Here is a 20,999-nt window from a genome sequence, read left to right as displayed (position 1 = left end):
TGAATAACAGTGAGATCCAAAGTGTCCTCATGCCTGCAGATGGCTGAGGGGGTGGAGAAGATAATAGAATTTTATGAAGCTGAGAAACTGTGAGATCAGAGAGTATGAGGGATCTTTGTGATTGTTGAAAAGTGTCTAATGTTAGGAAAATCCTTAATGAAAAATCCATATACAATCTTTCCCTCTTTTATGCCTAAATAAAGCCAAATGAAAATAGAATCTTTCATGTCTATCAACTGGGGGATGACTGAAGAATAATGGAATATGTAACAGGATTATTACTGTGCTCAAAAAATGATGGCTTCAGAGGAACCTGGGAAAATCTGCATGAAATGATGCAGAGGTGAGCAGAACTAGTATAAGTTGTACTATGTCAGCTGTTTGTGAACTGAAACAATCTGTAACAAAAGAAAGATTCTCTGAGTCAAAATCTTTTAAAAATTCCAGTCATACTCTGAATACCAACTTCAGGTAAAAACCCAGTAACAAGTACTATAACCTTCAGGTAATAACATAATATACCTTTCTGGTCTCTCTTCTGTTGAATGGCAATAAAGGCAACTCAATGAATGGAGGCAAGTGGATAGCAGATGGGTGTATGTCTCAACCTTACATTGCTCTGTGTCGGAGTACCAATTTGGGAAATTCTGAGAAGCAATGGAAAATATGGGGAAGGGGAGGAGTCAGACTAAAGCAAGGTGCCCAAGCCCTCTTTTTTTTTTTTTTTAAACACTTATTTGCTGCCTTAGAATTATTAGTAATTATCAGTTTCAAGGCAGCAGAGTGCTATAGACTAGGCAATTGGGGTTAGCTAGGAAGTGTCTGAGGCCAAATTTGAACCCAGGACCTCCCATCTCTAGGCCTGACTCTCCCCTCTTAAAAGTCAGCTTCCCCAGAGACCAATGAAGGCATACATATTTCTATGTGTTCCTGTTCAATTGGACTAGGAGGAAAGTGGTAGGGGAAAAGAAATATTGGAAGAAGAATAAGATATTATGTCTAAGTTCTTTTTGACACTGACTATATCTCCCCTTTTCTTAAAATTATCTCCTTTCTTTCCTTCCACTTTACTGCACTAGTTTCTCCTGCCTCTCAAGTATTCTGATTTTTTTTAGTTGCCTTTCCCAGGCTCTAACTGTGAGATTTCTTCCTTCTATACTACAACCCTCAAATAACCACTTATATGGCACCTCTGTGATAACTTCCAAACCTTTATGTCAGAACTTTCAGCCTAGGTTTTATCCTATATAACTGACTGATTATTGAGTATCTGAATGAATGAAATGAACAACAACAACAACAAAAAATTTGTAACATTTGTTAAGAAACTGGTACTTAGTACTAAGTGCTCAGGATAAAAATTTATGAAGTTAAAAAAATTCGTACTTTTCAGTACTGGTACTGATTTGATTGCTGTTCAGAACATAGGGTAGAAAAGGGAGTAAAGGGGGATAAAAGGAAGTACAGCTATATGACATAACAAGGGCCAGAATTCAGCTAGAATCTGGAGACAGGCTAGGTATGGGGAACTTTCACCAATCAGTAGGGAATAGATTTCTACCCTCTTCACTCCCACACACCATATGACCAAAACTTTAGCTCTCCTCCTCTAATACTGTCATCATGCTTCCCATCTCTACTGTTTTTCCTTTCAAACCTATTCAGATTCCATTTAAACATTTAAGGCAATGAAATCTAGCTGTCTCCTAGACATATCTACATAGATATCCAACAGGCAACTCAAACACATTCTAAACAATTCATATCCTCCTCCAAATTCCTGTTCTAAAAATTGAGTTCCAAATTCTCTCCATAGCTCCTGCCCTTCCTCCACACGCTGAAGGCAGACAATATATCAATTATACATGTGAAGTCATACAAAACATATTTCTATATTAGCTACATTGCAAGAAAAATAAAGTGGAAAAAAGTACACTTCAACTTGCATTCAACTGATAAGTGGGTAAATGATATGAACTGGTAGGTTTTTTTTTTTTTTCATGTGACTATTGGGGAGTGATTCTATATCAGTTCCTTATATGTTTGGAAAATGAAATTGTTATCAGAGAATTCATTTCTGCCAAACTGTTTTCCAATTTTCCCAGCAATTCTTGTCAAATGGTGAGTTCTTTGCCCCCACCTAATCTATTCCACTCATCCGTTATTCTATTTCTTAGTACCAGATTGTTTTAATAATTACCACTTTGTAACATAGTTTAAAACTTGGCAACCTGGTACTGCTTGGCCACCTCCTTTATATATATATTTTTTCATTTACTCTCTTGACAATCTTAATCTTTTGTTCTTCCAGATGAATTTTGTTATTGGTTTTTTCTAGCAATATAAAATAATTCTTTGGTACTTTTTTGCTATGGAACTGAATAAGTAAATTAACAGGTAGAATTGTCATCTTTATTATACTGGTTTGGCTTATCCATGAACAATAATTCTCCAATTTTAAAATCCATCTTGTGTGAAATTTTATAATTGTGTTTATATGTTCTCCCTGGGTTTATTGACAGACTCCCAGGCATTTTAGAATGTTTGCTATTATTTTAATTGGAATTTCTCTACCTCTTCATGCTGGACACTGTTGGTAATATATAGAAATGCTGATGATTTATGTGGTTTTATTTTATATCCTGCTAAAATTGTTCATTGTTTCAATTAGTTTTTTAGTAGTTTTCCTAGAGTTTAAGGATACCATCCATATCATCTCCAAAGAATGAAGTTTCATTTTTCATTGCCATTTTTACTGCTTCAATTTCTTTTTCTTGTCTAATTTCTATACCTCATATTTCTAGAACAATATTGAAAAATAGTAGTCATAATGGACATCGCCGAGTCACCCATGATCTTACTTGGAAGCCTCCTAATTTATCTTGATTATAAATGAAGCTGGCTTTTAGTTTTAGATACTCATTTTAGGAAAGGCTCCATTGATTCCTTTGCTTTTTAGTGTTTTTAATGGGTGTTGTATTTTGTCAAAAGCATTTTCTATATGTAATAGTCATGATTTTCATCATTTTATTATTGATATGGTGAATTATGCTCATAATTCTTCCAAATATTGAACCAGCTTTACATTCCTGGCATAAATCCCATCTGGTCACAGTATAAGATCTTTGTGATATATTGCTTTAATGTCTTGGACAGTATTTTGTTTAAAATACTTGTATCAATATTAACCTTGGAAATTGGCCTGTAGTTTTCTTTTTCTCTGATCTTAATCTTCCTAACTTAGGTATCAAAACCCTATTTGTGTCATAAAATGAATTTGTTGGTAGGCCTCCTTTACCTATTTTTAAAAAACTCTTCCTTTCTGACTTAGCAGCAAGGACAAGGCAATGGGGGTTAAGTGACCTGCCCAAAGTCTCACAGGAAATGACTGAGGCCTGATCCTTTAACTGTTTTTTTTCCAAACAGTTTATACTGTATTAGGATTAATTATTCATTAAATATTTGGTAGAATTCATGTGTAAATTCATCTGGTTCTGGGATTTTTTAAAGAGAACTTATTCGTGGTTTGTTCAATTTTTTAAAGATATTTTATTTATTTTTCATTTTAATTTTTCTAAGAGAGCTCTTTAATTTCTTCTGTTAATATAGACAATTTATATTTTTATTGTCATGTATTTATTCATTCATTTCACCTAGACTGTCAGTTTGGCTGGCATATATAATTGGGAAAATATATTGATCTAATTTTATCTTTATAGGTGGTATTGCTCTTTTCATTTTGATTTTTTTCTGTCTTCTTTTTCAATTAAATTAATAAATGGCTTGTCTATTTTATTGCTTTTCCCCATAAAACCAGTTTTATTGGTTCAGTTTTTCATTTTTAATTTTATTAATCTCTCCTTTGATTTTAGAATTCCTATTTTGGTGTTTAATTAGATATTTTTAATTTGTGCTTTTTCTAGGTTTTTTAGTTCCATGCCCAATTCATTAATTTGATCTCACTTTTTTACTTAAGATGAATTTAGAAATACACATTTTTTGCTTTTGCTGCATTGCAAACTTTGGACTGTTGTGTCATTGTGATCAGTCCCTTTAATGAAATTGTTGTTTCTATAATTTGTTTTTTGATCTATTCTTTCTTTAGGATTAGATTAGCTTCCAATTAACTTTCAGTCTATGCTTCCAGAATTTGGCTATAACCTTCCTGGAAGTTTTCATTTTGGAATTTCTTTCAGTAGGTAATCAGTGGATTCTTTCGATTTCTATTTTTACTTTCTAGTTCTAGGATATTGGGGCAGTTTTCCTTGATAATTTCTTGAAATATGATGTGAAGGCTTTCTTTTATTATGGTTCCCAGGCAATACAATAATTATTTCTCCTCAATTTTCCTATTTTTTTCATGAGATATTTCACATTTTCCTCTATTTTTTCATTCTTTTGGTTTTGTTTTATTTCTAGATGTCTCACAGAATCCATTTGCCAATTCTAATTTTTAAGAAATTAATTAATTTCTTCACTAAGATTTTGTGTCTCTTTCAATTTAGCCAATTCTGCTTTTTAAGAAGTTATTTTCATCAGTGAAGTTTTTGTACTCCTTTTACCACTTGGCCATTTCTTTTTTTTTTTAAGATGTTATTTTCTTTGGTCTTTCTTTGTGCCTCTTTTATCAAGCTATTAACTGTCTTTTTCATAATTTTCTTCCATTGCTCTCATTTTTGTTCTCAATTTTTCCTCTTTAGCTCTTCCAGAATTCTTGCTAGGCTTGTGTCTTTGATTCACATTATTTTTCCTTCAAGGCTTTGTTTGTACCTGTTTTGACACTGTTTTCTTCTGAAAAAAAATTTTTTTGTTATCTTCCTTAACACAATTTTCAATTTTTGTGGTTCTTTTCTGTTGTCGTTTGCTCATTTTTCTAGCCTATTTCATGACTTCTGAACTTTATGTTAAAGTTGAGCTCTATTTGGGACAAGAGACACTGCATAAGCTTCAGGCTTTTTCTACATTGTTGTTTTCAAACCTAGTTCTGAGAGTTTGTAAATTTTTCATGTTTCCATGGTGGTGTGATGTGAAGAGAGATGTAGTCATTGCTCTCCTATTCTGTCTGGTCCTTAACTAGGAAGAGTCACTCACTGATCCCTCATAGCTGTAAGTGATGCTACTCCTCAAAGTTTCTGTTCCCTTAGAATCAAAAGCAGTACTGTTCCTTAGGTGCCTAGCACAGGGGTCCCTGTAATCTCCTTCTGACTAGTTTTCAGATCCCCCTTACCATCTCTAGCTTACAAGTTCCTGAAGCTGCTGTTGTATCTCCAAACTCCATAAACTGGTGTTGTTACCACATACGCTCCATGTCTATCTCCACCCTAATGTCACAGACATCTCCTTCCAATCTTTTAAAAATGTCTTGGGCTAAAAAAATACTTCATTCCAACCTTTTGTTGGCTCTGCTGCTCCAGAATTCTATTTTAAGCATCATTTTAAAGTTGTTTAGAAAAGAATGTTGGGAAAGCTTGGTTGTAGTTCTTCCTCTATCTTGGTTCTATCCCCCCAAATCCAAATTCTCCCATTTATATTGAGAGTATCATCCTTCTAATCAGAGTAGTTTCCAACGTTGGACTTGCTGTATACAGGAAGTGATAACAGGAAAAAGGTAATCAGTTGCCAAATCTTATTAACTATACTCCCATAATACCTCTTCTTTATCTATATAATCAACTACCCTAGTTAAGGTCCTCTTCCAGGGGAGAGGCTGAGGAGGAGCAAGAGACAGAAGAGATTGGGCGTCATGGCAGCGGTAATGGGTACCTAAGCGTGGCTGCAGCAATTCATGATGTCCCCCACAGGGCAACTTACCACCTTTCTGATCATGCTTCACGGTTCAAGTGATTCTGGCCAAAGATTCAGAGAATGGATCAAACAAGTTTTAAATCAAGATTTAGTTTTTCAACACATTAAAATTATTTATCCAACAGCTCCGTTGAGGCCATATACACAGATGGAGGACTCTCCAATGTGTGGTTTGACAGATATAAAATATCAAATGATTGCCCAGAATACCTTTGAATCTATTGACTCAATGTGCCAAGTACTTGCAAATTTAATTGACGAAGAAGTAAAAAAAATGGCATAAAGAAGGATAGGATACTAGTTGGAGGATTTTCAATGGGGGGGATGCATGGCACTGCATTTAGCATTTAGGAAACATCATGATCTGGCTAGGGTATTTGTACTTTCTAGTTTTCTCAATAAAACATCTGCTATTTATCAGACTCTAAAGAAGAATGAAGATACACTCCCTGAATTATTTCAGTGTCATGACACTACTGATGAGTTAGTTCTTCATTCATGGGGTAAAGAGACAAGTTCAATTTTCAAATCACTGGGGGTGAACACAACATTTCATAGTTTTACAAAAATTTTTATGAGCTAAGCAAAAGTGAGCTAGAGAAATTAAAATCTTGGATTCTTGAGAAACTACCAAGAGAAATAGAAAAAAAAACAACAACAAATGAACAAATCAAGTATTTTAAATAGTAATAGTATATGTATGTAATGTCCTTATCATGAAAAGTGAAGTTTGCTGTCAAAAAATTGTATAATTGTTGATAACTAATTAAGCTATTAAAACTAATATAATTTAGTGGAAAAAAGGTCCTCTTCCATCTTCACTATAGTAATAGTCCTAATTGCTCTATTTCCAAGATCTACCCTGAATAAATCATCATCCACATAGCTGCCACACTGATAGTCCTAAAATAACAGTCCTAGCCCCTCTTTTATGGTTCCCCTACATTAAATCTAAGGATTTTCTAAAATTTCTTCACTTAAATACAAAATCCTCAATCTGAAATTTAAAACTGAACACAATCTAGCTCCAGTTTTTTTCAACCTCTTTCATCCACTTTATATCCTGGAGAAACTGGGATGGTTCACTGTCTATATAAAACTATCCAAGTACACCTGTGCTTTTTCTCAGGCAATATGCCAAATTTAGGATATATTACATCCTCATTTCCACTTTACAGACTCCCTAGCTTCCTATAAAGCCTCTCCAAATGCCTTTGATGATCTGCTCTTCCTCTAGTGCTTAGTACTATTTTGTTCCTTAATATTGATTTGTGGGTGTGAATGTTTGTGTGTATATACAGAGTTGGGAGGGAGAGGGCTGATATACAGATATAGATATGTGCATTATGTAGCTATATATTTCCTCCCCAGTAAAAAATGCAAATATATATAGAGATAAACAGACAATCAATCTCTCCCTACCCAGGTACCCCCAGTAAAATGTGAGTTCTTTCAGGGTCGGTACTAATTCATTATTATTTTTTAATTTCCAGGGCCTATTGCAATATTTTGGCATTCCAAGTTCTTCAACAAAGTGGTTCCCACTCCTTCTCCAGACCCTACTTTCAATCACACATTCTATAACCTGCCAAAATGTTCCTTATTTGTTCCTCACACTTATTAGGACTAAAATAGATTTGGGGTTATTTTTGGATTTAGTGATTAATGGCAGAGTGAAGATCCTGTCTGAGTAACTTGGAGGCCTAGATGGAATCCTAATACTACTCAAGATGATATCTCCGCCAGGTATACATGCTTTTCTTACCTCTCCTCTTAGAAGCATCCCTATTTTCCTTCAAAGCACCTTTTCCTGTATTAAGCCTTCCTCATCTCCATGGATATTACTGCCTCCTCCCCATTCCCCAATATTTTATGTTCTATATATTATCAATATTTATGTGTGAACATCTTCCAACAGAATGTAAATTCTTGAAGGCAATGAATATTTCCTTTTTTTTTTTGGCTTTGTATCCCCCAGTGCCCACTATGGTACCTATAGCACACAGGAGGCACTTAAAAGTTTAAATAAGGTACAGTCAAGTCACAACCATTTATTACCTAGCACACACCGGGGCACACATCCAAAACACTCAGTCTTCCAACTCTTGGCATTTTTACTGGCTGTGTCCCATGCTTGGAATTCACTCATTACCTGATTTCAAATTCTAGCTAAAACTCCACTTCTACATGAAGTCTTTTCCCAATTCCCCCTTAATTCTTGTGTTTGGCTTTGTTCCATTTTATCTTAGGTTATCTGTGCATAATTGTTTGCATGCTGTCTTCCTCATTAGATTGTTATGGTCTTTGAGAACAGGGTTGGCTTTTGCCTCTCTTTGTATCCCTTGCACTTAGCACAGTAGCTGGCACACAATGGGTGCTTAATGAATGTTTATTGATTGAGTGCACAGAGTATATGCAAGGGAACTAGAAACAGCATTGTCTTCATAAAGCTTGCATTCTATGCATGCTCCTCATGCATGATCCCTGACTCATTTCATTTTCCTCTAATCCCAATACTCTTATCTGGCTAAATGAGTTTCTCATTTATTAAAATAAGAATGTTGGACAAGATGACTTCTAAAAACATTCATTCCAGATCTGCCTTTGCTCATATGGTGCTCCCACCTGGCCGCCTTTACATCTAAATCCTACTCATTTTTTAAGGCAATCAAAACTCACCTCTTCCATATGAGACAACATTCTCTTATTCTCTGAACTACTGCAACATTTTTAATTTGTACTATGAACTTTGTAAATTTTTTAATACTATCTTACATCATCAACAATGACAAAAAACATTTTGGGTTTGAGGGGGGTTTTTGTACTCTAGCACAGAGATTATAAAATTTTTTGGCCTTAGGATCCTTTTACGTTCTTAAAAATAGGTGAGGAATGCAAGCAAAGGCTTGTGTTCATGAGTTGGATCTATCAGTATTTACTGTTAGAAATTAAAACTGATAACTGCCAACTCATTTAAAAATAAACCCATTTCTTGTTAACATAAATTATATTATTTTATGAGAAATAACTGATTTTTCTAAATCAAAAAAATTAGGGGCAAGATGGTATCATTTTACACATTTTTTGAAGATAACTGGATTCTCATATCTGCTTCTGCATTCAGTCAATATTTTGTTTTGGTTGAAGTATATGAAGTAAATTTGGCCAAATACAAATATGTATTGGAAAAGGGACAAACATTTAAATAGGTCAATATCATCTTAAGTATTTTTATAAAAATAATTTTGATCTCATAGACCCAATTTGAAAGGGTAGGTACATAGCTGAGTACACATTAAAATACTACTGCAATGAAGAGCTTCATGTGGCGCTAAAAACAATAACTTATTTTATAGAATATAAATTTTGTATGTACTGAATTTATACACAAAATGATTGTCTGCACCATATTAAATGTACTAGGAAGATAGACATGAAATAAATCCACATGCCTACATGTGAAATTATTTCCTAACCTTCATAAATTGGCATATCAAATCAATAAAAAGTAGTCACCTTATTCTGCATTATCTTGTGCTCATCAGTGATACATGCTAATTTAAGAAAGGAAAAAAAAGATCACTCAAGAGCTCCTTTTCAATGCCTTCATAAAAGGAAACTAACTCAAGATTTAACCTATCTTTTAGAAGTCAGGCAGAAAGAATGGCTTTAAGTGATGGACACAAAAAATGTACACCTTCTTTCCATAAACTTCAGATATCATGGTCAGCTATTTTAAAATCCAATTCAAACTTTTTAAAGTACTATAGATGGATTTAAAGTCTTCAACAAGACCAATTATAAATCTATCAAGGTTAAGCTTTTCTCCACTTCATCAATTCAAGACACACTTATCAGAGCTTACTAAACAGTAGGAATTTGAATTTGAATATAAAAATCTGAATATCAAAATGAAAAGTTTTTCCCTCAGCTGGAATCCTGATGCTTAAATTATATAGTGTGAATGGTTTGGGGGGAGGGGCAGAAGAATGGCTTATATTGCCCACATGACTAAAATCCAGTTTAATAATCCATAAACTGAATTCTCCTTCCAGTCAGAGAGCCTATTTGAGGGAGTTAATACCAAAGATGGCCATATATCTATCTCTTTAAGGCTACACTTCTTCCTATCAACCTACTCTTTCAATTATTGTTATTATGTCATCCTTTACATTACTGAATATTATAAAGAGTTTAACATTCACGAATATTCACATGCTGTCTTAGTCCTTTATTGTTTCTATTGATAGTGAGTTTCCAAATACTGTACCAGTTCTTAGTGTTTCATTAGAAAGGGGGGGTTTTTTGTGCTTATCAAAACATCAGACTTTTCTGCAGAAGAGGTATAGAGAAGAAGATGTTCAAGTGAAAATACAAAAGATATTTAGTATCTAATTTAATTAGCATATTTCAAAAAAGGAAGGCCTGTCTATTTGAGGAACAGAATAAAAGCACAAAACTTGCTAATAGATTGCCTTGGTATACTTTTTAAAAAAATCACAACAGAAAAATAGTAGCAATTAAAAATATTTCTCTTGGAACAGTCAGGTGGCTCAGTGGAGAAAGCCAGGTCTGGAGATGGGAGGTCCTGGGTTCAAATCAGATATTTCCTAGGTGTGGGACCCTGGGCAAGTCACTTAACCCCAACTACTTGGCCCTTAACCTCTTCTGTCTTGGAACCAAAACCGAGTATTGATTCTAAGAAAGAAGGTATGGGTAAAGAAAACTTTTTTCCTCTTAAACAAGACCCAGCACCATTTTCATATATTACTATGGGAAAGTCTCTTATTCTTGTATTGGCATTTTCAGCTGTAGGCATATTCTTAGGTAGCATGATCTTTAAATGTTAAGTACTTAAGGAAAGCAGATGGGTATAAGAGAGTCAGGAGACTCATCTTCCCAAGTCCAAATCTGGCCTCATACACTTACTGGCTGTAGTATGACCTGGACAAATTACAACCTTGTTTGCCTCAGTTTCCCCATCTGTAAAATGAGCTGAAGGAGGAAATGGCAAACCACTTCAGTTTCTTTGCCAAGAAAATCCAATGTGGTCACACAGAGTCAGACACAACTGAAAAATTACTTTCTCCCCACCAAATAAAGATAATTCAGTCCTTTATTCTAAAAATCCTAATTATCCACAATCTATGTAAACCACAGCTCGAAGGCTATAATTCAGGATATTTTGAAGGATATCAGGATAGATTGAAGGATATCTTCAAGGACATAATTTAATTTACCAAACATTTATTAGATACTAAATGCCAAAAGGATGGGGGAGAGACAATCCTTGCCCGCAGGTGTTTACATGGGTAGGAAGTAAGGCAGAAGGCAATGGATTGATCCAAAGGCACTTAGCCAGGTGATGTGACCTTACAGCTTACAGGTCAGTTTGGCTAGAATGTGAGAAGGCATGACCTATGGAGAGTATGGTTTAAAAGAACCTAGAATATTAGACTTGAGCCCAATTGTGAAAAAAATTTTTTTTAAATCCTTACCTTCCCTCTTGGAGTTAATACTGTGTATTGGCTCCAAGGCAGAAGAGTGGTAAGGGCTAGGCAATGGGGGTCAAGTGACTTGCCCAGGGTCACACAGCTGGGAAGTGTCTGAGGCCAGATTTGCACTTAGGACCTCCCGTCTCTAGGCCTGACTCTCAATCCACTGAGCCACCCAGCTGCCTCCCAATTGTGAAAGTTTTAAAAGTCAAATAAAGAAGTCTATATGTTTTCTTAGAAGCAAGAATTTGCTTCTAAGAATTTCTTAGACTTATGAATATTGGAAATTTCCCCATTGGGAAATTTCATACTTGAAAAAATCTCCTACTGATAGTAAGAACTCTATTGGAATATGAAACTCCTTGGCATGGGAGGATCCTTCTCCTCTCTACTTAAGACTACTTTAGGACAGAAACCTTTTGCTAAACAATGGAAAGGGCTTTGACCTATGCTTAAGCATAGAACAGGAAGTTCTTTGAGTCATGATTGATTTTAGAATTGATACAATAGAGATACTTGGAATGACAGAACCAGGTCTTGGAAACTACAATCTCCACCCTACTCAGAGTAACAGGATTTAGGAAGGGCTGCAGCAAAGATCAAGATTTAATTATTTGAGAATATGACCTTCAACAGACATGTGCAAAGGGGGCAGACCTCTGGGCGGTCCTGGGTTAAGCTAGAACCACCATTGGCAGAGGGGAGAGATCAACAGTGATTGGTAGATGGGAGAACTTAGATTTTTGGCTGAAAGATGGGGGGGGGGGAGTCTGAGGACTGAGGGGATGGTTGATGCTCTGAAGGAGGTCTGAGAAGAGAGAGGTCCTGGAGGGAGAGCTCCTGGAGAGGTCTTGAAGGAGGCTGTGGAAGGAGAACTCAGGAAACATTTCTTGAAAGGAGGCTCTCTTGAAGGTGGAGCCTGAGGTTGGCATGAGAAGCCTTACCTAGAGAGATCTTGGGTGAGTGATAAAACCAACTGACTGATTTATCTCTTAGGACTGAGGTCTAGGCCTTATTGGCTTGAGGCCCTTCGTTCTTATAACTTTCTTATTTTCTCTCTTTTTCTATTGATTAATCAGTGTATTATAAATTAAATTTCTCTATAAAACCCTGTTGGCTTGGGCATATTCATAAATTGGGAATATATTCCCTGGCGACCATTTTATATTTATATAAAACCAAGACACAGTAGAAAATACATTTCAGCAGTCATAATTGTTATATATTTACCTTGCTCCCAAACATTTTAATTATCACATTTATGGCTCCCACTCTCTTATCTACAACTATTTAACGCTCAAAACTATTTTAAATCTAACACTACTAGATTTTCTCAAGCAGGGGAATGCTAAATTTAGACTGTATTTTAGCAGTATCAACTTGACAGTTGTAAGAAGAATAGAACAGAGACAGACAGTAGGTGGAAAAATCATTTAGAAGGTTACTCCAATTGCGCAAGGGACTGGTGATGAAGATATGAAAGAGAAAGATGGTCCATATAAGTGATAATGAGAATAAAAATGGCAGATGATTTTTATATTTACATCTAACCACGTGAATGGAAGGATAGATGCATTCTAGAAAAAAGAAAGGATTTTAGGGGTTAGAGAATGAATCTGCTTCAGGCATTGAGTTTGACTATGGAATGTGGAATTGAAGAGGCCCAAGAGGCAATCTGTGAATAGCGTTCAGAGAATGAAGCTAAAATAGAACTGGAGGTTTTCATAGAGGTAATAATTGAATTCATTCCAGCTGATGACATTATTTTGAGCAGGGTTTATTAACCTGGGGGCTGTGAACGTGTTTCTTATTTTGACAACTTCAATACATTTGGTTTCCTCAGTAATTCTACATACTTTATTTTATGCATTTAAAATATAATACTGTGTAGAAGTCCACAGATACAAAAAAAGGAAAAGACTACTTATCACATATGAGGGCCCAAGACAAGGCATAAGGAACAAGGATGCTGATCCTTCAAAGGACACTAAGAACAGCAGCAAATAGTAGCAGTAGAAGAAAATAAAACATTATGATCAAGGGGGAAAAGTAGGAAATAAAGCCTAAATAAAACATGATAGTATCCTCAGTTTGGTATAGGCATACTTTATTTTTACTGCACTTTAATTTATTGCTACTTGCAAATATTGCTTACATTGTGTCTTTGTGCCACATTTGATAGTTCTCTCAATATTTCAAACTTTTTCATTATTATTATGTGTGATGGTGATCTGTAATCCATGATCTTTGATGTTATTATTGTAATTGCTTAGGGTGCCACAAACCATACCCATATAAGATTCAACAATATTGAAAGCAGACCAATTAATAACCTTACAATGGCCTCTAAGTGTTTGAGTAAAAGGAAGGATGCAGCAAACTTCATTGTTATCTTATTTTAATAAATTCCCAACCATCCCAACCTTCAGCAGCCATCACCCTGTCAGCAGTCACCTTATCAAGACAAGCCCCTCCACCAGCAAAAAGATTATGACTAGATGAAGGCTTGGATGATGGTTAGGCATTCCTTTTTTTTTTTTAAAGCAAAAAAAGTGTTTTTTAACTAAGGTATTTACATTTTTTAACATACTATTGCACACTTAACAGATTATAGTATAGTGTAAACATAACTTTTACATACATTGAGAAACTAAAAAATTCATGTGACTCGTTTTATTATGACAGTTTAGAACTAACACAATATCTCTGAGGTGTGCTTTAACTGAGGCTATGCATTCAGAAACTTCAACTTTGTCCTGTCTCACAGTTTAATACAGCTGTCTTACTCAACCCACTTTTTAAGGACACTGCTCCAAACGTGAATTTCTTTAAAAAAAAAAAAAACAAAAAACAACTTGGTAGCAATGGAGCAATTCAAATCCCTTTATATATACAGGCATTCCTGTAGGTTATTAATAGGCCTAATTTCATTATTGTTGTGTCTCAGGGAACATGGAGACCACTGAGAGGGAGAGATAGGAAAAGCAGTCACGATACACCCATTTTTCAATTAAGTCTGTAGGTCTATACTTAGATACAGGTAGTGTAGTGGTATGCCAAAACAGTTAAAACAGTAACTTCAAAGATCACTCATCACATATTACTTTTAAAAGACACAATTAATGAAGATGTTTGAAATATTTCAAGAATTATCAAAATGTGACTGAGACAAGATATGGCAACAACATGCTGTTGAAAAAATGTCACCAATAGACCTGCTTGGTTACCACACACACCTTCAATTTGTAAAAAATGCAGTATCTTTGAAGCACAGTAAAAACCAAGAGTAATAAAATGAAGTTTGCCTGTAACATTTTGAGTTCCTGTTTTAAATTAAATTTTAGCCACAAATTTTAATCTGTGTAACACAATTACTACATAAACTTTAAATTTATGCTCCACTATCTTGCAAATCCTCACTAGAGACCTAAGTTACACAATCTATTTCCTAACTTTCACTATCATTCAGGAATTTTTCTAGGAGACCAAAGACACTTTATTAATATCAGATCTCTGTACTGCTGTATTAAAAGGGCCTTAACTTGTGCTAATACCTAACCAAGAACAAAATTTAGCCCTCCTTACATTTCAAGGAAGGAAAAACATCAGCACAAACATCAGCATTATCATCAAACTTAAGCAGAACTTTTCTGACCTTCATATTCAAAGTACTTCACAATGCAATTTGACATAAGCTACATTTTAAATAATCTTTGCTAAACATCAAGATTTGCTTGGAATTCTATTTTAGATTCAAACTGGAGTTGACAGTTTGAATTTTGAAGCACAACTCCTGTTACAAATACTGATTACAGGAAAATAAGTCATTCACATTATAATCCTTCCAAAAACAAATATTTATTACCCACCTATAAAAGAAATAAAGAAACAAATCACTTGACCTTCAAATAAGAAAAGTTTTTAAAAATCTAGATATGACCAATGTGTTAATTTCTTTGGCTTGACTGTACAGTATGTCAAAAAGAAAGGTTCTAATGAGAGAATGGGAACAGGGGAAATCAAATAGAAATGACTGGTGTTTAAAATTTCTTAAAACATCAATAAAATATTTTATATAAATATTCTACATTAGAATATGGTCGACTGAACACTCCCAGCAGCCCAAGTTAGATATTGAGCTAGAAGACCTGCGTTTGCCGCTTTATGGCTTGTGTAACTCGGCAAGTTCTCTAAGGGCCTCGGTTTCTTCATTTATAAATCCACGAATTTAACTCATCTCGTTATTTAGGCATCTATTATGTGCCAGACAGCTCACCAAAGTGCCGGGACTACAAAAATTTGTCCTCCAGGAGCTTACATTTTATAAGAGAAGACAACCTACGAAATATATACTGCCAAATAAGTCCAAGGTAATTTGGGAAGGGGATTTTGTTGGGAGTATTGGGAAAATAGAAGAGTAAGAGCAGATCTGAAAGGTACAGGGTATTCTGGGGAGGAGAGGGGTCATTAGTGGCTTAGAGGAATAGGGAAGTATCAGAACTAGAGCAGATTTGAAGGGAACGGGATTCGAAGGTGGAAGGGGGGCATTAGTGACTTGGAGGAATCGGGAAGTAGAAGAGATAGAGCAAACGCCAGAAAGGTAAAGGGTACAGGCTGAGGGCATTAAAGACATCAGTGACAGCCGCTGCAGAAAGATCGCTGGACCTGCTGACCGCTAGGTTCCCTTCAAGCTCTAAACCAGGGCCGTTCGGTTCCGCGGCTGACCTCTGTAGCCCCAAGTTCGCGGCGCCCGAGACTCCTACAGACCTCGGCCCCACTCCAAAGGAGGACGAGCAATAGCACAGATCACCGGCCCCCCTCTCCCAAGGTCTGCAGCGGTCAGACTTGGTCTGGACGCGCTATGAATGCCATGCCATACCATTTCTTTTTTATTTTTTTAACCCTTGGCTTCCGTCTTAGAATCGCTGCAAGTATTGGTTCCAAGGAAGAGCCATAAGAAGTTAAGTGACTTGCCCAGGATCATACAGCTAGGAAGTGTCTGAGACCACATTTGAACCCAGGTCTTCTGGTCTGCACGTCTAACTCTCATCCACTGAGTCAACTAGCTGCCCCCATGGCATACCATTCTTGCAGGTCGAACATATTTGCATGTTACCCCCCCCCCCCCTTCTCCCATTAGATTGGGAGTTCCACGAGGGTAGGAACCAAATTTCGTTTTTCTTTGCATCCCCCCCCAGGCGCTCAGCACAGTGCCTGGCACACAGGAGGAGCTTAACTGTTGCCAGTCAAAACATATCCAAAGAAGTACCAGAAACGCTCACGGGAATGCGTCCGCCTTACGGCGGGGTAGGAGCGCCTGGAAGACCAGGCCCTCGGCCATCCCCAGCCCTTCGCCCGCCGCCGCCTCGCACTCACCGCACAGCATGAAGAGCAGGACGCAGAGCAGCGTGGCCACGATCACCAGCAGGGTCAGCCCCACGCTCTGCCACATTTTGGAGAGGGAGGTAAGAAGGATGAGGCCAGGAAACGCGCACAGCTGGAGGCGGGGTGGAGGAGGGGGCGGCAGAAGAAAGGGTTCGAGCCCTGAGTCTCTTTGCCTTTCTCAGGGGCTTCCACTCCTCCACAGGGAGCCACAGGATGGCATGAAAACCAACAGCTCCCTCAACAGCGCCCCCTATGGGGTGGGGCAGCGACTACGCCGAGGCGGGGCTGGAGGGAGGGGGGGGAGGGGAAGGACAGAGGCTGGAAGCTAGGGGGATGGAAGAAGGATCAGCAGCCGAGGAGGGAAGACGGCGTAGAGGAGCAGGACTGGCAGGCTAGCGTTTCGGTAGCTGTAGCGCCCCCAACCCTTCATCGTTTCGGCGATTCCGGGACCCCGCGCGGCTGGGGGTCACCGGCCTGACGCTCCTCCATGGCCACGGGGATGGATACTGCGTGTGGCGCTCGGCGTGCCTGGAGTGGGTGATGAAAAGAGACCCAAAGCGAAGGAGACGGCAGCGGCCGTTACCCGCCTCCCCGTAGCTGCTCCGGCAGCTCCTGATCCTCCCCGGCAGCCACAGCTTTTCAGCTCCGCTCCCCCTCGCGGCGGCTCCGGACCGCGTCAGAGCGCTTCCCCCACCCCCATCAACGCCGCATGGACATCTGGGAGATGCAGTTCGCTATCGGTGGAGAAGAGATGACTGAAGACTACTAGGGACTACAGCTCCCATAGGGCACCGCGGAACTCAGCTTTTCTGTCCTCGCCTCCCTCAGGTCGCTCAGCTGCGTCTCCAAGTCCTACGTCTATATCTCTGCTGTAGACTTACCATGTTTTCGGGATTCTTGAACTGTGTGCGTGATATAGTGCCCTTACCCTCCTCTGTAGCCAAATCTAGACTTAGCCCTTTGAGTCTAATTAATGCCCCAAATGTCCAACACAATGCTGGACTTGGGAGAAAAGCGAGCTGCACCTGACCCTGGCCACTGCCAGGGGCGGAGGTGAGGGTTTTAGCCGAGTGAAGGATTTGCACTCTCGTCTCTGCCAACTGGGAAATTTGTAATAGCAGGAAATGTCCTCTCCTCCTCAGGAAACAGGTGGAATGTGGTTTGTTATTCATAGTTGGTGTATTACGGTAGTTGGTTCCCATGGGTGAACTGAGGACAGGAGGTATTTGTTGTGTGTCCTAAATTCACCTTCTGAGTTGTCCTATGTCCTGCCGAAGGTTCAGCGCTTTTTCTGGAACACAGACCAGAAATAAAAATTAAAAAAAAAAAATCTCGAGTAATAGCCTCATAGATCATCTAATCCAATCTGTCCAGGAGTAAGAATTTCTTCTATGACAAGGGGTCATTAAACTTACACTTAAAAATAATTAGCAAGTTTACTACTTCCCAAGGCAGTCTTATCTATTTTTGATAATTCACATTAATGGAATTGTTTTCCCCTTCTAGATAGCAAGTCCAAATCAACATCTGCAAATTTTACTCACTGATCCTCAACCCCTTAAGCCCCAGGGTTTTGACTGTACTTTTTGGCGATTGGCTCTGTGATAACTAGATGATATTGGACCCATCTCTTTACTGATTAAAGCCTTGGTTTTTCTGACTACCTTAGTAGTTCTGTGTCTTTTCCTAATTGACACAGTCAGTGCTTTCTCATCCTTTCTAATTCTTGCCTACAGTTTCCTTGGTCTTAGAGCATCGAATTAGAAATTCAGATAAAAGGTCTGCATGGAGAAATGTCACAAGTTGAAAGGTCCCTGGAACACAGTGATTGATTGGATAAAGGACACAGAAGAGGGGAGGATCAAAGATTACCCTTGACTGAAGAAATTTGTTTTCCCTCACTTTCATTTACCAATTCCATTCCTTCAAGAAATAATGTGTTTGGGTTCTGACCACTAAACCCATTCAGCTGAAGTCTGGAAAATTTTTTGAGCAGCTTGGTAAACTATAAAGTGTTAATTTAGAATAAGAGTATGGAAGCCTTGTCTTACAATTAAATAGATGGGTTTGACATCATTTTTGTTAATCCCATTACTGACTCCCATAGAAGGTTAAAATAAAGAATTCAAAAGACTGTATAAGCTGAATTGACTATGAATCTCTTTTACCTAACACCTAGAATTTACCTCTTACCCCAAAGGACAGCTTTTGAAAGAAGATAGTGGTAGTCTCTTGGTTACCGAGAATGACAATTGTCTTTGTGCATTATCATCTATTGATGTACCCTCATATGGCTTTGAAGTCCAAAGACTGAGGCACAGAGTTTGTGGCACATGGGGCATGGGACGCCAGTTGTTACGGGAGGTGCGGTTGTGGCCTGGTGTGGCGTTCACAAGCAGCGACGAGACGTCGACATCGCTCATCTTCAAAGGTGGCGGCGGCATGGTTAAAGTGGATTCGCCAGCTGCTTCTGACAGAGGCAGCGAGTTCTAGGTGCTTTGGTGTGATGCCAGCCCACTTCAAGTTGGACTTTAGCTGATCCTTGAATCTTTTCTTTGGCCGGCCTTGTTTCCTGAGTCCAGCTGACAGTTCACCATAGAATACCTGTCTTGGTATTCGCTGTGGGTCCATGCGGATGACGTGTCCAGACCATCGTAGCTGGGTTCTGAGGACCAGGACTTCGATGCTGGTGGAGTTGGCTCTGTCGAGGACTTCCTGGTTGGTGATTCGGTCCTGCCATCGGATCCTCATGATTGACCAGAGGGAGGGTTGGTGGAATTGCTCCAACTGCTTCATGTGCTTCCGGTACAGTGTCCATGTCTCAGAACCGTACAGGAGCGAGCTGAGGACCACTGCGTTGTACACTTTGAGCTTCGTTGCAGTGCTTACACCTCTGTGTTGGAGGACTTTGGAGCGCAGCCGCCCGCGTGCCTGGCTGGCCTTTTGGATCCTGGCATTGATCTCATGGTCTAGGGACCCGTCATTGGCAATGGTGCTGCCCAGGTACTTGAAAGTGTTGACGTTAGAAAGCTGCGTGCTGTCGATAGTTTTGCATGGCTGGTTCGTTGGCCTCCCTGATGCGGGTTGGAACAGCACCTCTGTTTTGCTGAGGCTGATAGTCAGGCCAAACAGTTTTGTTGTGGTGGACATTTTGTTGCGGTGGAACCTGTCCATAATGGTTTGGAGATGATTTTCTTGGTGGGCCATGAGAGCACAGTCATCTGCAAAGAGAGCTTCCAGGATGAGTCTCTCTGTTGTTTTTGTTTTTGCAGTCAGGCGGCGAAGGTCAAATAGTGAGCCATCCAGTCGGTATTTGATGTAGACGCCCAGGTCTAGATCCATCACAGCATGTCGTAATCTTGGGTGAAAAATAGGTTGAATAGCACCAGAGCAAGGACACAGCCTTATTTCATGCCATTGGAGATGTTGAAGTGGCCGGAAGTCTCTCCACCAGATAGGACTTCCCCTGTCATGTTGACATGAAAGAGCTGGATCAGTTTGACAAATTTTGCTGGGCAACCAAGCTTGCTGAGTGTCACCCACAATGCGTCCCTGTTTACTGTGTTGAATGCCTTTGTCAGGTCTATGAAGACAATGTAGAGACTTAGGTTCTGCTCAAGGCATTTTTTCTGCATTTGCCTCACCATGAAGACCATGTCGATGTTGCTGCGATCTGGTCAGAAGCCACATTGTGATTCAAGCAGGTTCTGCTCTGAAACAGATGACAGGAGTCTGTTGAGTATAACATGGGAGAGGATCTTTCCATCAGTGGAGAGTAGTGAGATGCCTCTGTAGTTGTCACAGGCTGCTCGTGAGCCTTTGTTCTTGTATAGGGCTACGATGGAGGCATCTCTGAGTTCTGGGGGCATGTCTTCCTCTTCCCATATGCTGGTCAGCACTATGTGGAATACCTGGAGAGCCTTTCCATTTAAGGCCTTGTACACCTAGGTTAGGATCCCGTCTTTACCAGGTGCCTTGCCTGCACTCATTTGTTTAATGGCATTTTGGACTTCATCTATTGAAGGAGGGACATCAAGTTGTTCAATGGTGCGGTTTTGGGGGATCTGGTCAAGGGCGCTTTGGTTGACTGAAGAGGGTTGGTTGAGAAGCTGACTGAAGTGTTCTTTTTGAAAGAAGATACTTAAGTTTAAAATACCTCTGAATCACTCAAGATAGGATTAGTTAAGATAATCAAATCTTAAGTACCTCTTCAATCAACTTAGTCTCTCCTATTGTTTAGAGGCAGCTCCTAGGTACCCTAGCCTCTGGCTACATCCTCTGTCCCAAGTATAAGTGAACTAACTTAAGCAGTCT

General features: G+C 38.6%; 1 protein-coding gene and 1 pseudogene across 1 annotated transcript in view; one reads left to right on the top strand and one right to left on the bottom strand.

Moving 5' to 3' along the window:
- SMIM13 (small integral membrane protein 13) overlaps window positions 1-17,740 on the bottom strand; it is a 46,531-nt gene extending 28,791 nt beyond the window's left edge. Inside the window, exon 1 of the mRNA XM_007487944.3 lies at window positions 16,677-17,740. Within this exon, the coding sequence (XP_007488006.1) occupies window positions 16,677-16,752 (76 nt within the window). The 5' untranslated portion in view covers window positions 16,753-17,740. The remainder of the gene's footprint in view (window positions 1-16,676) is intronic.
- LOC130457940 (lysophospholipase-like protein 1) lies at window positions 5,744-6,492 on the top strand (annotated as a pseudogene).
- Window positions 17,741-20,999: the final 3,259 nt, after the last annotated feature.

Source organism: Monodelphis domestica, chromosome 3 (genome assembly GCF_027887165.1).
Source record: "Monodelphis domestica isolate mMonDom1 chromosome 3, mMonDom1.pri, whole genome shotgun sequence".
Taxonomy (NCBI): Eukaryota; Metazoa; Chordata; class Mammalia; order Didelphimorphia; family Didelphidae; genus Monodelphis; species Monodelphis domestica.
This window is presented reverse-complemented; position numbering and strand designations above follow the sequence as displayed.